The 16475-nt window shown below is 44.3% G+C and overlaps 1 protein-coding gene across 1 annotated transcript in view; it reads right to left on the minus strand.

The window, feature by feature from the left end:
* The window catches only part of OTOP1 (otopetrin 1), a 44091-nt gene that overhangs the window by 1892 nt on the left and 25724 nt on the right, over window positions 1–16475 (minus strand). Inside the window, exon 5 of the mRNA XM_027103363.1 lies at window positions 13732–14660. Coding sequence (XP_026959164.1) covers window positions 13732–14660 — 929 coding nt within the window. The remainder of the gene's footprint in view (window positions 1–13731; window positions 14661–16475) is intronic.

The raw sequence follows: 16475 nt of genomic DNA on the forward strand, positions 1-16475 counted from the left end.
ACTCTGGCCCTCCCGGACTGTGCACAGCCCCCAAATGTGCCTTTCCCCAGCCTTCAGGGTTTTGCTCCTGCCTCTTCCTCTATCAGGGACTCCCTGTCTTCCTTCTGCTAAGTCCTACCTTCTTCCAAGTCCTGAGACACCTCCCCTTCCAGGAAGCCCTCCTTGATCTAACCAGTCAGGCAGGAACTCCCTGTGTGTTCCCATAGCCCCCAGTGTTTTCCTACAGTGGTGCTCCCTGTTTCCCACACCCGTCTTTACATTTCACCATTGGTGCTCGGGGGTCCCAGCCACGTGGGTCTGGGCTGGTGAGTTCCGTGGTCCTTTTTCTGCCTTGTTCTTGGCTTAGAGAGGCAGCCCAGGCCCTGCCCACATCCCCCTGATCGGGAAGAGAAGCACATGCCGTGGAACCAGCCCTGGGTTCCTGCCACTTACAGACTATAATTTAACATCTCCAAGCCACAGTTTCCTCACCTATAAGATGGGAATACTAACACCTGTCTCAGAGGGCTCAGGTGAGAATAAGATGGCAACTAAGTCTGCAAAACATAAAGCAATAACCTATTATTTTTGGTGCTCATGGAACCTACACACTGGTTCCCCCTTCTCAGCCTCCCTGTCCCAGTTCCTCCTCCTCTACCTCCCCCTAAATTGTTGGGCTCCTAGACCTGCTTCCCTCTTACAATGACATTTCTACAACTTTCTCCACCCCTACACTGTGGCAGGCAGCCTCTCGGGTGACCCCCAATGGTCCCACCACCTGGGAATCTTGTGGAGCCCTGTCCCCTTGAGTTGGACTGAATCTAGTGACTCTCTTCTAACCAACAGAATATGACACAAGTCATGGGATGTCACTTCTGAGATTAGGTTACAAAAGGACTCTGGAGTCCATCTTGCTCACCCCCTCTTGCAAGAGAGGAAGCTGGCTGCCATGTGAGCCAGCCTATGGAGAGGCCCCATGGCCAGGAACTGAGGGGGATCTCAGGCCCGCAGCCAGCAAGGAACTCAAACCCTCAGCCTAACAGCCCACCAGGAACTGAATCCTTCCAACAGCCACATAATCGAGTTTAGAAACAGAACCCCTTCCCCTCCAAAATCCAGCCATGAAATGACTGCAGCCCCAGTGGGCACTTTGACCACAGCCTGTAAGGGACCCTGAGCAGAGCCACCCAGCTAAGTCACACTCAGATTCCTGACCCAGAGAAGCTGTGAAATAAGAAACGTCTGTTGTTTTAAGTTGCCAAGTTTAGGGCTCATTTCTTACACAGCAATGGGTATCTGATACACGTGGCTTTCATTAACATCTCCATATAGAACACTCGTGGGCTTATATCTCTAGCCCACTGTGTTCTCTGTGTCCTGGGTCCTTAAGCATCATCCTCCCACGCCAGCTGGTTCTTCCCACCCTCCTTAGCTGGTTCCTCCTCCTTTGCTCAGTCTCTTAATGTTGTCTGGTCCCAGGGCTCATTCATTCCTGGGTCCTCTTCTCTACCCTATACCCATGATCCTTGATGATCCCACCCAGTTCTGGTTGTAAATACCAGCTATGGGCCTACGACTTCCCAATCTAAATCACCAGCCTGGTCCACCCTTGAGAATTGCAGGCTCGTATATCCCACCGGCTACTTGGTTGTCTAAAATGCATCTCAAACTCAACATTACATTCCCATTTCTCCCCGTCTCCTCAGCAACATCTTCCTCCCAGAGGCTCAATCAAAATTTCAGGCATCATCCTCATCTTCTCACTCATTCTCATAACAATCCGCCTGCCACCCAATCCATCAATTCTCAATCCACCCGTTTCTCTCCACTCCACCTGCCAGGCCACCACCCCCATCTCTCACCTGGACCATTGCAGTGGCCCCTTGCTTAAGCTCTCAGCCTACAGTCTATTCACCACTCATCGCCAGATTAATTGTTTATGTAAGATGGTGTCCCTTTCCTGGTTAAACACCCAAGGGCTTCACAGCACATCTAAAATAAAATCTACCTGCTACATGGGATGGCAGAGCCCTCTGTTAGATGGTCCCTTACCACCCCCCAGCCCAGCTCCCCAGATTGTCCCCCCCCCACCCACCCCAGTCACATGGCCTTCCTCCTCTTCTCAAAGGAGGAAAGCTCCTCCCACCCAGGGTTTTGCACCGGCTGATTCCTCTGCCTGGAGCACCCATGGCTCCTTCTGCCATCCAGCTCTGGTCTCTAATCCCACCGCCTGAGAAAGCCCTTCCCACCAACTTGGCCATGTGATCTACCATGGCCATCCAAGCACCACCTCACGCCCATCTTTTCTTACTTCCCTGCAGGGCACGCAGCACTATAGGCATTTCTGCTGTTTGATTTTTTGTTGCTAGTCCTGCCATCTGGTTTATAGGCCCCATAGGAGGAAGACCAGAGCTCTGGGGCATGTTGCACCCTCATCACTCACAGCACTGCTGGCCCTCAGTGGGCACACAGAGGATATATTGTCAAGAAGCCAGGGAAAATTAGAAGAAAAGGAAGAGACCTTCAAGATGGCAGACGAGTAAGACGTGGAGATCACCTTCCTCCCCATAAATACATCAAAAACACAGCTGCATGTGGAACAACTCCTACAGAACAACTACTGAATGCTGACAGAAGACCTCAGACTTCCCAAAAGGCAAGAAACTCCCCACATACCTAGGTAGGGCAAAAGAAAAAACAGAGAGAAAAGAATAGGGGTGAGATCTGCCCCTCTGGGAGGGAGCTGTGAAGGAGGAAAGGTTTCCACACACTAGGAAGCCCCTTCGCGGGCGGAGACTGCGGGAAGCGGAGTGCGGAGCTTCGGAGCCACGAGGAGAGCGCAGCAACAGGCGTGCAGAGGGAAGAGTGGAGAGATTCCTGCACAGAGTATCGGTGCCGACCAGCACTCACCAGCCCGACAGGCTTGTCTGCTCACCCGCCGGGGAGGGCAGGGACTGGGAGCTGAGGCTCAGGCTTCGGAGGTCAGACCCCAGGGAAAGGACTGGGGTTGGCGGCGTGAACACAGCCTGAAGGGGCTAGTGCGCCAGAGCTAGCTGGAAGGGAGTCCAGGAAAAAGTCTGGACCTGCCGGAGAGGCAAGAGACCATTGTTTCAGGGTGCACAAGGAGAGGAGATTCCTCCCCTGTCTGCACACAGGGGGCAGAGCACCACCTAAATGAGCTCCAGATACAGGCGTAATCTGCGGCTAACAGCTCAGACACCAGAGACAGGCATGAACCACTAACACTGCTGCTGCTGCCACCAAGAATCCTGTGTGTAAGCACAGGTCACTACCCATACCCACCCTGGGAGCCTGGGCAGCCCGCCACTGCCAGGGTCCCATGATCCAGGGACAAGTTCCCCAGGAGAACGCACGGCACAGCTCAGGCTATTGTAACATCACACCAGTCTCTGCTGCCTCAGGTTCGCCCCACATCCCAATTATGACTACTGTACCCCTGCCTCCCCCTGTCTGGGCGGGTAACAGACTCCTGAGGGCAGCCTACACACAGAGGCAGGGCCTAAACCAAAGTTGAACCCCAGGGGCTGTGCTAATAAAGAAGAGAAAGGAAAATTTCTCCATGCAGCCCCAGAGCAGCAAATTAAATCCCCACAATCAACTTGATAAACCCTGCATCTGAAGAGTACCTGAATAGACAATGAGTGTTCCCAAAATTGAGGCAGTGGATTTTGGGAGCAACTGTAGACTTGGAGTTTGCTTTCTACATCTAATTTGTTTCTGGTTTTATGTTTATCTTAGTTTAGTATTTAGTACTTATTATCATTGGTGGATTTGTTTATTGGTTTGGTTGCTCTCTTCCATTTTTTTTTTAATATATTGGTTTGGTTGCTCTCTTCCTTTTTTTTTAATATATATATATTTTTTCCTTTTTCTCTTTTTGTGAGTGTGTATGCTTCTTTGTGTGATTTTGTCTGTACAGGTTTGCGTTTACCATTTGACCGAGGGTTCTGTCTGTTCATTTTTTGTTTGTTTTTGTTTTTGTTTTTTTTCTCTCTTCCTTTTCTTCTGAGCCATGTGACTGGCAGGGTCTTGGTGCTCAGGCCAGGTGTTGGGCCTGAGCCTCTGAGGTGGGAGGACCTAGTCCAGCACATTGGACCACCAGAAACCTCCCAGCCCCACGTAATATCAATTGGCAAGAGCTCTCCCAGAGATCTCCATCTCAACACTAAGACCCAGCTCCACCCAACGGCCAGCAAATTCCAGTGCTGGACACCCCATGCCAAACAACTAGCAAGACAGGAACACAGCCCCATCCATTAGCAGAGAGGCTGCCTAAAATCATATTAAGTTCAAAGACACTCCAAAACATACCACTGGACATGGCCCTCCCCACCAGAAGGACAAGATACAGTCCCACCCACCAGAACACAGGCACCAGTCCCCCCCACCAGGAAGCCTACACAGCCACTGAACCAACCTCACCCACTGGGGGGAGACACCAAAAATAATGGGAACTAAGGACCTGAGGCCTGCGAAAAGGAGACCCCAAACACAGTAAGTTAAACAAAATGAGAAAACAGAGAAATAGGCAGCAGATGAAGGAGCACGGTAAAAACCCAGCAGACCTAACAAATGAAGAGAAAATAGGCAGTCTATCTGAAAAAGAATTCAGAGTAATGATAGTAAAGATGATCCAAAATCTCGGAACTAGAATGGAGAAAATACAAGAAATGTTTAACAAGGACCTAGAAGCACTAAAGAGCAAACAAACTATGATGAACAACACAATAAATGAAATTAAAAATACTCTAGAAGGAATCAACAGCAGAATAACGGAGGCAGAAAAATGGATAAGTGGCCTGGAAGATAAAATAGTGGAAATAACGACTGCAGAGCAGAATAAATAAAAAAGAATGAAAAGAATTGAGGACAGTCTCAGAGACCTCTGGGACAACATTAAACGCACCAACATTCGAATTATAGGGGTCCCAGAAGAAGAAGAGAAAAAAGAAAGGGACTGAGAAAATATTTGAAGAGATTAGAGTTGAAAATTTCCCTAATATGGGAAAGGAAATAGTCAATCAAGTCCAGGAAGCACAGAGAGTCCCATACCGGATAAATCCAAGGAGAAACATGCCAAGACACATATTAATCAAACTATCAAAAATTAACTTCAAAGAAAAAATATTAAAAGCAGCAAGGGAAAAGTGACAAATAACATAAGAGGGATACCCAATAAGGTTAACAGCTGATCTTTAAGCAGAAACTCTGCAAGCCAGAAGACAGTGGCAGGACATATTTAAAGTGATGAAAGGGAACAACCTGCAACCAAGATTACTCTACCCAGCAAGGATCTCATTCAGGTTCGATGGAGAAATTAAAACTTTTACAGACAAGCAAAAGTTAAGAGAATTCAGCACCACCAAACCAGTTTTATCACAAATTCTAAAGGAACTTCTCTAGGCAGGAAACAGAAGAGAAGGAAAAGACCTACAATAACAAATCCAAAACAATTAGGAAAATGGTAATAGGAACATACATATCAATAATTACCTTAAATGTAAATGGATTAAATGCTCCAACCAAAAGACATACACTGGCTGAATGGATACAAAAACAAGACCTGTATATATGCTGTCTACAAAAGACCACACTTCAGACCTAGGGACACGTACAGACGGAAAGTGAGGGGATGGAAAAAGATATTCCATGCAAGTGGAAATCTAAAGAAAGCTGGAGTAGCTATACTCATATCAGACAAAATAGACTTTAAAATAAAGACTATTACAAGAGACAAAGAAGGACACTACATAATGATCAAGGGATTAATCCAAGAAGAAGATATAACAATTGTAAATATTTTTGCACTCAACATAGGTGCACCTCAATACATAAGGCAAATGCTAACAGCCATAAAAGGGGAAGTCGACAGTAACACAATTATAGTAGGGGACTTTAACACCCCACTTTTACCAATGGACAGATCATCCAAAATGAAAATAAATAAGGAAACACAAGCTTTAAAAGACATATTAGACCAGACTTAATTGATATTTATAGGACATTCCATCCAAAAACAACAGAATACACATTCTTCTCAAGTGCTCATGGAACATTCTCCAGGATAGATCATATCTTGGGTCACAAATCAAGCCTTGGTATAAATTTAAGAAAACTGAAATTGTATCAAGTATCTTTTCCAACCACAACGTATGAGACTAGATATCAATTACAGGAAAAAAAAAACTGTAAAAAAAACAAACACATGGAGGCTAACCATTACACTCCTAAATAAGCAAGAGATCACTGAAGAAATCAAAGAGGAAATCAAAAAATACCTAGAAACAAATGACAATGAAAACACGATGACCCAAAACCTATGGGATGCAGCAAAGGCAGTTCTAAGAGGGAAGTTTATAGCAATACAATCCTACCTCAAGAAACAAGAAAAATCTCAAATAAACAACCTAACCTTACACCTAAAACAATTAGAGAAAGAAGGACAAAGAAAACCCCAAAGTTAGCAGAAGGAAAGAAATCATAAAGATCAGATCGGAAATAAATGAAAAAGAAATGAAGGAAATAATAGCAAAGATCAATAAAATTAAAAGCTGGGTCTTTGAGAAGATAAACAAAATTGATAAACCATTAGCCAGAATCATCAAGAAAAAAAAAGGGACAGGACTCAAATCAGCAGAATTAGAAATGAAAAAGAAGTAACAACTGATACTGCAGAAATACAAAGGATCATGAGAGACAACTACAAGCAACTATATGCCAATAAAATGGACAACCTGGAAGAAATGGACAAATTCTTAGAAAAGTACAAACTTCCAAGACTAAACCAGGAAGAAATAGAAAATATGAACAGACCAATCATAAGCACTGAAATTGAAACTGTGATTAAAAATCTTCCAACAAACCAAAGCCCAGGACCAGATGACTTCACAGGTGAATTCTATCAAACATTTAGAGAAGAGCTAACACCTATCCTTCTCAAACTCTTCCAAAGTATAGCAGAGGGAGGAACACTCCCAAACTCATTCTATGAGGCCACCATCACCCTGATAGCAAAACCAGACAATGATATCACAAAAAAAGAAAACTACAAAAAAGAAAGCCATTATCACCAATGAACATACATGAAAAAATCCTCAACAAAATACTAGCAAACAGAATCCAACAACACATTAAAAAGATCATAGACCATGATCAAGTGGGGTTTATCCCAGGAATGCAAGGATTCTTCAATACACACAAATCAATGTGATACACTATATTAACAAACTGAAGGCTAAAAACCATATGATCATCTCAATAGATGCAGAAAAAGCTTTCAAAAAAATTCAACACCGATTTATGAAAAAAACTCTCCAGGGCTTCCCTGGTGGCACAGTGGTTGAGAGTCCGCCTGCCAATGCAGGGGACATGGGTTCGTGCCCTGGGCCAGGAGGATCCCACATGCTGCGGAGCGGCTGGGCCCATGAGCCATGGCTGCTGGGCCTGCGCGTCCGGAGCCTGTGCTCTGCAACGGGAGGGGCCGTGGCAGTGAGAGGCCCGTGTACCGCAAAAACAAAACAAAACAAAACAAAACAAAAAAAAACCTCTCCAGAAAGTAGGCATAGAGGGAACTTAACTCAACATAATGAAGGCCATATATGACAAACCCACAGCCAACATCACTCTCAATGGTGAAAAACTGAAACCATTTCCTCTAAAATCAGGAACAAGACAAGGATGCCCACTCTCACCACTATTATTCAACATAGTTTTGAAAGTTTTAGCCACAGCACTCAGAGAAGTAAAAGAAATAAAAGGAATCCAAATCACAAAAGAAGAAGTAAAGCTGTCACTGTTTGCAGATGACATGATACTATACATAAAGAATCCTAAAGTTGCTACCAGAAAACTACTAGAGCTAATCAATGAATTTGGTAAAGTAGCAGGATACAAAATTAATGCACAGAAATCTCTTGCATTCCTATACACTAATGATAAAAAATATGAAAGATAAATTAAGGAAACCCTCCCATTTACCATTGCAACAAAAATAATAAAATACCTAGGAATAAACCTACCTAAGGAGACAAAAGACCTGTATGTAGATAAGACACTGATGAAAGCAATTAAAGGTGATACAACCAGATGGAGAGATATACCATGTTCTTGGATTGAAAGAATCAACATTGTGGAAATGACTATACTACCCAAAGCAATCTACAGATTCAGTGTAATCCCTATCAAGCTACCAATGGCATTTTTCACAGAACTAGAATAAAAAATTTTAAAGTTTGTATGGAAATACAAAAGACCCCGAATAGCCAAAGCAATCCTGAGAAAGAAAAACGGAGCCGGAGGAATCAGGCTCCCTGACTTCAGACTATACTACAAACCTACAGTAATCAAGACAGTATGGTACTGGCACAAAAACAGAAATATAGATCAATGGAACAGGATAGAAAGCTCAGAGATAAACCCACACAAATATGGTCACCTTATCTCTGACAAAGGAGGCAAGAATATACAATAGAGAAAAGACAGTCTCTTCAATAAGTGGTGCTGGGATAACTGGACAGCTACATGTAAAAGAATGAAATTAGAACACTACCTAACACCACACACAAAAATAAACTCAAAATGGATTAAAGACCTAAATGTAAGGCCAGACACTATAAAACTCTTAGAGGAAAATATAGGCAGAACACTCTATGACATAAATCACAGCAAGATTCTTTCTGACCCACCTCCTAGAGAAATGGAAATAAAAACAAAAATAAACAAATGGGACCTAATGAAACTTAAAAGCTTTTGCACAGCAAAGGAAACCATAAACAAGACAAAAAGACAACCCTCAGAATGGGAGAAAATAGTTGCAAATGAAGCAACTGACAAAGGATTAATCTCCAAAATATACAAGCAGCTCATGCAGCTCAATATCAAAAAAACAAACGACCCAATACAAAAATGGGCAGAAGACCTAAACAGACATTTCTCCAAAGAAGATATACAGATTGCCAACAAACACATGAAAGGATGCTCAACATCACTAATCATTAGAGAAATGCAAATCAAAACCACAGTGAGGTATCACCTCACACCAGTCAGAATGCCCATCATCAAAAAATCTACAAACAATAAATGCTGGAGAAGGTGTGGAGAAAACAGAACCCTCTTGCACTGTTGGTGGGAATGTTGATACAGCCACTATGGAGAACAGTATGGAGCTTCCTTAAAAAACTAAAAATAGAACTACCTTATGACCCAGCAATCGCACTACTGGGCATACACCCTGAGAAAACCATAATTCAAAAAGAGTCATGTACCACAATGTTCATTGCAGCTCTATTTACAATAGCCAGGACATGGAAGCAACCTAAGTGTCCATCGACAGATGAATGGATAAAGAAGATGTGGCACATGTATACAATGGAATATTACTCAGCCATAAAAAGAAACGAAACTGAGTTATTTGTAGTGAGGTGGATGGACCTAGAGTCCGTCATACAGAGTGAAGTAAGTCAGAAAGAGAAAAACAAATACCATACGCTAACACATATATATGGAATCTAAAAAAAAAAAGAAATGGCTCTGATGAACCTAAGGGCAGGACAGGAATAAAGACACAGACATAGAGAATGGACTTGAGGACACGGGGAGGTGAAAGGGTAAGCTGGGATGAAGTGAAAGAGTAGCATTGGCATATATACACTACCAAATGTAAAACAGATAGCTAGTGGGAAGTAGCTGCATAGCACAGGGAGATCAGCTCGGTGCTTTGTGACCACCTAGAGGGGTGGGATAGGGAGGGTGGGAGGGAGACACAAGAGTGAGGAGATACGGGGATATATGTATATGTATAGCTGATTCACTTTGTTATACAGCAGAAACTAACACAACATTGTAAAGCAAATTATACTCCATTAAATATGTTAAAAAGGAAATAAAAAGAAAGAAAATGAGAATAAAAGAAGAAGAGTTTATGGACTTCTTTCCTGAAATCCAGATCTTTCCATCTGCTGTGAAGTTGGCTATAATTCTTGCTACTCATCCCCTTGAAAGGCAACCTATGCCCCCTTCCCTTGAATCTGGGTGGACGCTATCACTGCTGGACCCATAAAATATGGCAGAAATGGTGCCGTGCAATGTCCACGCCCAGACCTTAAGAGACTGGCACTTCCAGTCCTTTGGAAGCCTGGCTCTGGGTCCTAAGCCATCACCTAAGAAGTCCACCTCCCCTGAGACCGCCGTGCTGGAGAGTCCCCATGAATACATTGCAGCCAGAGTCCCCACTGAGTCCAGCCTTTCAGCCTCCCCAACCCAAGGCACCAGATCGTGGACTTTCCAACCCACGCAGCCCATCCAGTAGCTTCAGTCAGTTTCATTAGGAACAGAAGTGTCCAGCCAAGCCCTGCCAGAATTCCTAACCCACAAGTTCCTGAGACATAGTAAAATGGTGGTTGTTTTTGTCATGCATTTGGGGTCACTGGTTACACAGCAATAGAAAACCAAAATATCTGCCTGTTGGTTATGTCCACTTGGATGTCCTTACCACCGAATGTGTCCAGTACTAAACTCACGTGCTTCCTTCCCCTGAGCCCCTCCCAAGCCTGCTCCCCCTCCAGAGACCCCAATCTCCATAAGCAGCATCACCATGTGTCAGGAACTCAAGGCAGAACCTGGGAGCCGCTCTTGGCATCCCTCTCCCTCCGCAGCCTACAACATGGATGAACCCGAAGGTCCTTGCACCACGTGAGATAAATCCCGTATGATTCCACTTATATGAGATACCCAGAGTCAAACTCATAGAGAAAGAGAGTAGAACGGTGGTTGCCAGGGGATTGGGGTGGAGGGAATGGAGAGTTGTTTCATGAGTACAAAATTTTGGTTTTGCAAAGTGAAAAAGTTTTAGAGGTGGGTGGCGGTGATGGTAGCACAATCATGTGAATGCACGAAATGCTACAGAATCGTACACTGGAAAATGGTTAAAATGGTAAATTTTAGGTTATGTGTTCGTTACCACCATTAAAATTTAATTTAATTTAAAAGAATAAAAACACGAATCAGATCTTGTCACTCAGAGCATAAAACCCTTAGATGGTTTTCTGTTGCATTTAGGATTAAGTCCTGGCTTGTGGCCATGGCTTACCAGGCCACGCCTCTCTCTTCTTGCTCTCCGAGTTCTAGCCACATGGGTTTCCTTCCAGTTCTTGAGCACATCCAGCAAGCCCTACCTTGCTCTGCATCCGTGCCTTCCCCGTACCTGCTGCTTCGCCCAGACTGCTCCACTCCACCAAGAGGAGGCCTCCCCTGAACCCCAGTGTTCCCACAGCACCCAAAGTCTTCCATCATCACACCCACCACTCTTTACTGTCCACCCCACAGCTGCCAATTGCCCCACGTGGTCGTGCACACCAGCACCTCCAGCTGCTGCCTCTGCGCCAGCTCCTGGTCCCGGACAGAAACAGTTCCTGCCTCTGCCTGATGCCTTTGGCACAACATGGGATGAAGTGCAGGGTTCCACAGTGCTGCCCGTGGAGTTGGCTCAGGTCATCCTAAGACATCAGCCTACAATGATTTCCGTCCTCTGGCTCACTCCCCAGGGAACGGAGGCAGTGCCTGGGGCCATCAGGGGCAGAGCACAGAGATGAAGAGATAAAACGTGTCCTTCTCCTGGTCCAGAGCCCTGGACCTGGCCTTCGGGTCCCAAGAGACCCTCAGTTGCCACTCGATTCTAGTATAGCAGTGCTATTCTCGGTCAGGCTGGTCCAAAAAAGCAAGCCAAGTATACAGCCTGGTGATCAAGCAAAAAACCAACACAGGGAAAGTGGTCTTTCTGAACTCACTGAAAAGAGAGATCTTCATACTTTGGGGTGCATAAAATAAAATACGCTTTAGGGGCTTTCTAGAACCAACTCTGACTTTATAAGAATCTAAGCTGATACACCCCTCTCTGGAATGTAAGCCTTATATAAAATGCAGCCCCATTGTAGTTATTAATATCTCTCTCTCTTGTTTTCCTGTTTTAAGTCCTTTGTTCACTGCTGCACCCACATAGTTCCTGACACAGAGCAGGTGCCCCATAAATGTCTATAAGATGAAAGAAGAGGGCGCACCTGGAGCCACACTCTTCTGGGACCCCTTCTCCCTTCAGAACTCCCCATAACTGTCTGCCAATCTGGAGGGGGACCAAGGTCCAGGTGACCCAAAGCAAGAATCAGATTAGGTTGGCAGACACATGGCCCTTTCAGCTTCAGATGGAACCCCCAATTTTGTGGCCTTAGGGTAATATCAAAAGTTGCAGTCCCTGGACATGCACCAACTGATATTAGGGAGAGGAAGCTAAAAATCAGTAAGCTTCTGGGGAAACAGAGCAGCCCTGATGATACGGAGGCTGGTAGCAGAGAGTTGGCTGCGATGATGGGCGGGCCCCGTGGGCTGCAGCATCGTCACCATTCCACCAGCCACAGTCACTGCCGATGCCTGTGTGCACCAAAGGCTGCTTCTCCCTCCTTTTTACCCAGACCTGCCACCCTTCTATGTACCTCTAGAACAAATCCCAACAACACACAATGCTTTGTATTCCTTTTCCTTCTCACCATCCCCACCAGCACTGCCCTGGTTCAAGTTTCCATCATTTCCTATCTGGGCAGCTCTGTGGGGCTTCTGTTCCGGTTTCCCTGACTTTGATCTTACCTCCCTCCATCCTTCCTGCACGTTGCTGCTAGATCATTCTAAAACACAAATCTGAGAGGGTCCTCTACTGCCCTCAGCGTGAAGACCAGACTCAGGCAGGCTTATGAAGCTCTGCTCAAGCCAGACCCGTCTAACCAGACCCTCCATCCTGCTTCCCGCCCTGCTTCACGTGTATGGAATTCACGACAAGCTGCTCGTGCTACTCAAATAGGCCATGGTGTCCTTTGCCTCTGTGTCTTTGCACAGCACGTGCCCTCTGCCCCAAGCCTTTCTTTTTCTTGCCTTGATCACAGTTGGTAAATTTCCAACGGTTCCTTGAGGCTGAGGCAGACAATATTGAGTGGCTGATTGCACACCTTTTTCTACCTTGTTACCGTCCATTATAGAGGCTAGAAAGCAAACCATCCACTTCCCCCTCCTCCCTTGCAGTTAGGGGTGGTCACATCAATTGTAGACATTGCCTGGCACCAATCCTTCCCTCTGTCTTCCTGTCTTGAACCCAGATGTGATGCCTGGTGCTGCTGCAGCCATCCTATGACCATGTGCCAACCACATTCCGTAGAAAGGTGAACAGTGCCTGGATCCTTGATGATAGGGTTCAGCAGCCAGGCCAACCCTGAATAGCCAACTTCCAGAATTCTTGTCTTTAAGACTGAAGATACTGCTGATCAAGCTATCTGTTATTTGCAGCCAAAATCACTCCTAATTGAGTCTCTGTCTCACCGCAAGTATCCCCTACTTATTGAAGTCCCTCTTTGACTCCATGCTCCCATTCCACCTTGCAGATAGCCCTGTCCCAGCATTTGCCATATTCACTCTATTATATTTTTTCCTTGTCTCCCTCTCCCACTAATACTGTGACCTTTTTGAGGAAAGAGATTACGTCTTCTCACCTTTAATTCTTAGTTCCCACCCCAGTCCATGGCATATAGATACTCAGTCAGCAAATTTGTAGAATATAAGCCTATGTTCCAGTCTAATATTTTAACCTTACGTTTAAATTATTTTGATTAAAAGCTGCCTTTATTCCTTATTTGAAAACGGCAAGGAAAACAGATTAATCAGTATTTTTAAATAAAGAAATAACTTGCAGATTACCGAAATATTGCAGAGGAACAAAAAGGCTGCAATATTCCTTAAGACTCTTCTCTGGGCATTGCCCTGCAGGAGATGGGCGTGGCAGGCTGGGCCCAGGGCCCCTTCCCAGCTCTTCTCCTCTTCCTCTTTGCTACCAACTTCTCTCAGACACATATTTCCATTGGCCGCATGTGGCATCTCACTGTCCTGGGGAGCCATGTCCCCGGCTGCAGGTCTGCTCTCGAAGCAAGAAGAAGGGAGGGATGTGGCATTGCCATTGTAGACTGTGACCACCTGCAGGGTTCTGATGTCCTTGGAGAGCTTCTCTGGCTCTCGGTGAATGGACTCAATGATGAAGAGGTTCTGGATGTACTTCTCAACAACCACCAGGATGGAGTAGGGCAGGTTGTACCAGGTGTACAGGGGGCAGGACTCGGCACAGAGGATGGCCAGGATGGAGCCCCAGGAGATGAGCCAGGAGCCGGAGGCAGTGCCCACCAACAGGTCTGCGTCCAGTTTGCGGGCCGGATTTTTGGACTCGTCTAGTGATTGCTCATCTAGCCTATAAATCCGGATCCCAGCCAGCCCCGCCGCCCCCATGAGTACGAGCAAGATGATGGCATACAGGTAGAACATGATGAGTGCTGACTCGCTCCCGGTTTTGGAACGCCCGATCCAAATCAGATACACCACCACGACCCCAATGGTGGCAGCCAGTGCGGTCAGGCCCAGTACCGAGCCCAGCATGACCCCGTGAGACCTGAACTGCATCTTCTGACGCTGATGACTGTCAACTTTGCGCCCGATGTTTTTCCACAGGACGTAGAGCATCGTGGAGGCCAGTATCTGATATTCTATGTTGAAAGGGTAGAGGTAGTAGATCCCGTGGGAGATGGCAGAGCAGAGGGTCGGGGGTGTGCAGTTACATGGAGGCGTGTGGTCATCTAAAACTAGCGGGGAGACAGACCACAGGGGAGGACAATTAGAACATTCAGTGGCGAAGCAGAAAACCACAAACAAATACTCTCACTGTGGATTCATGCTTGGGTTTGCCATTGAATTAAAAGCTTTATTTCATGGCTTTTTGTCATGTTTCATATCATGGCTAAATTGACAGCCATGAATACTCCCCAAAGTATTACACGAATTAGATCTTATCCATACATCAGAATATTGTCCAGCCATTGCAAATGGTATTTTAGAAATTTACTCATCAGCATATAAAGACGTTCAGAAGACACTGTTGAACAAAAGCAGCTGCGAAAGAGGCTGGAGTACGGCTCCGTTTTTATCAATTATAGATATCTTGGTGATGTATACATACAGAGACAGAGAGATAGGGAGGTAGACAGACACAGAAAAAAATTGGAAGGACATAAACTAAAATGTTAACAATGGTTATCTCTGGGCGGGAAAATGGCAGGTGAATTTTTTTTTTCAGCAAAAGAAACTTCTATTGAGATATAATTGACATACAACCTTCTGTAAGTTTCCCTCTAGATTTTGCTTCGCTGTATTTTCTAAACTTTCTATATCAATATGATTGACCTGTGTGGTTTTTAAATTACTTTTTAAAAACAACTTTGTGAGGGAAAATGCCCCTTATCAGCAAAAATTTTCCTCTTGAGAATATCCGAAGCCAGCAAGTGTGGCACGAGACAGGCCCCACCTTCTGAAAGACACTTGGCAATGGTATAAAGGACCATTTCATAACAAGGAGGGGAAAAGCTGTAAGTAATTAATGAAATATGCAACAAAAGCCTTAAAGATGATATAAAGTCTCTGGCCTATAATTCCAATCTATTCTAAAGGACAAGTCAAAAATATAGTCAAAGCATTAGGTAAAATTTTGTTGTGAGTTTTTGAGAAAGAAAGAGAAACACCTCAATGTGTAACAATTTAGAAAGTGTTAAATGAATTTTGGTACATCCTTACAATAGAATAGTAGGCAGCCATTAAAAATTATAATTGTGTTTTAATGATACAAGAAAATAACTGTTACAATAACAATGGGAAAAAAGTAAGAACAAATTGTATATCCAGTATTTTTAAATGCATACCACAACACAGAACTCAGTTGTGAAATCAATTTAGAGGGTAGCGACCAATATATTTTTTAATGGAATTGCAATGGAATAAAACAGGATTGAATGAATGGAATCAAATACAATAGAAATTTGAGTGTCTCTGATATAGTAAGATTGTTATTTCATGTGTACACACAGGTATGTGTTCATTTGGGTTGCAATGTAAAATCTATTTCTTATTGTATGTTGTAGAAAAAAATGATTGAATATGTACAGTATGATCTCAACTATAAAAAAATAAATAGCACAAGGACCAAAAAATAACCAGATGTTAACAGCATTTAAGTGCACTTCTGTGTAGGTGCTATTGTGGATTTTTTCTTTACGTTTTGTCATTGTTTTAATTTATGATATGTTTTAATTTATATGATACTATTTATAAAATCAGACAAAAAAGCTTAGCATTAATTACCCTCACTTTTGCAGAATTAATTACCTTAGTATTAATTACCCTCACTTTTGCAGAATACTGCAATTTTCAATTCAAAAGGAGTTTCCCCAACACTTGTAACACAATACAATACAATGCAAAAGACAAGGGAAATACTCAGGAGAAAAGGTTCAGATTAACAGAATGTTAGAGCTGACAGAGTCCTTTTTTATAAATTAATCTAATCCCATCTTCACCAAGGTCTCTGGAGCCAGATTGCTGGAATTCAAATCCCAGCTCAATCGTCC

Source organism: Aethalodelphis obliquidens, unplaced genomic scaffold, assembly GCF_003676395.1.
Source record: "Aethalodelphis obliquidens isolate GAN/ISIS:26980383/991018 unplaced genomic scaffold, ASM367639v1 scaffold6, whole genome shotgun sequence".
Classification (NCBI taxonomy): Eukaryota; Metazoa; Chordata; class Mammalia; order Artiodactyla; family Delphinidae; genus Aethalodelphis; species Aethalodelphis obliquidens.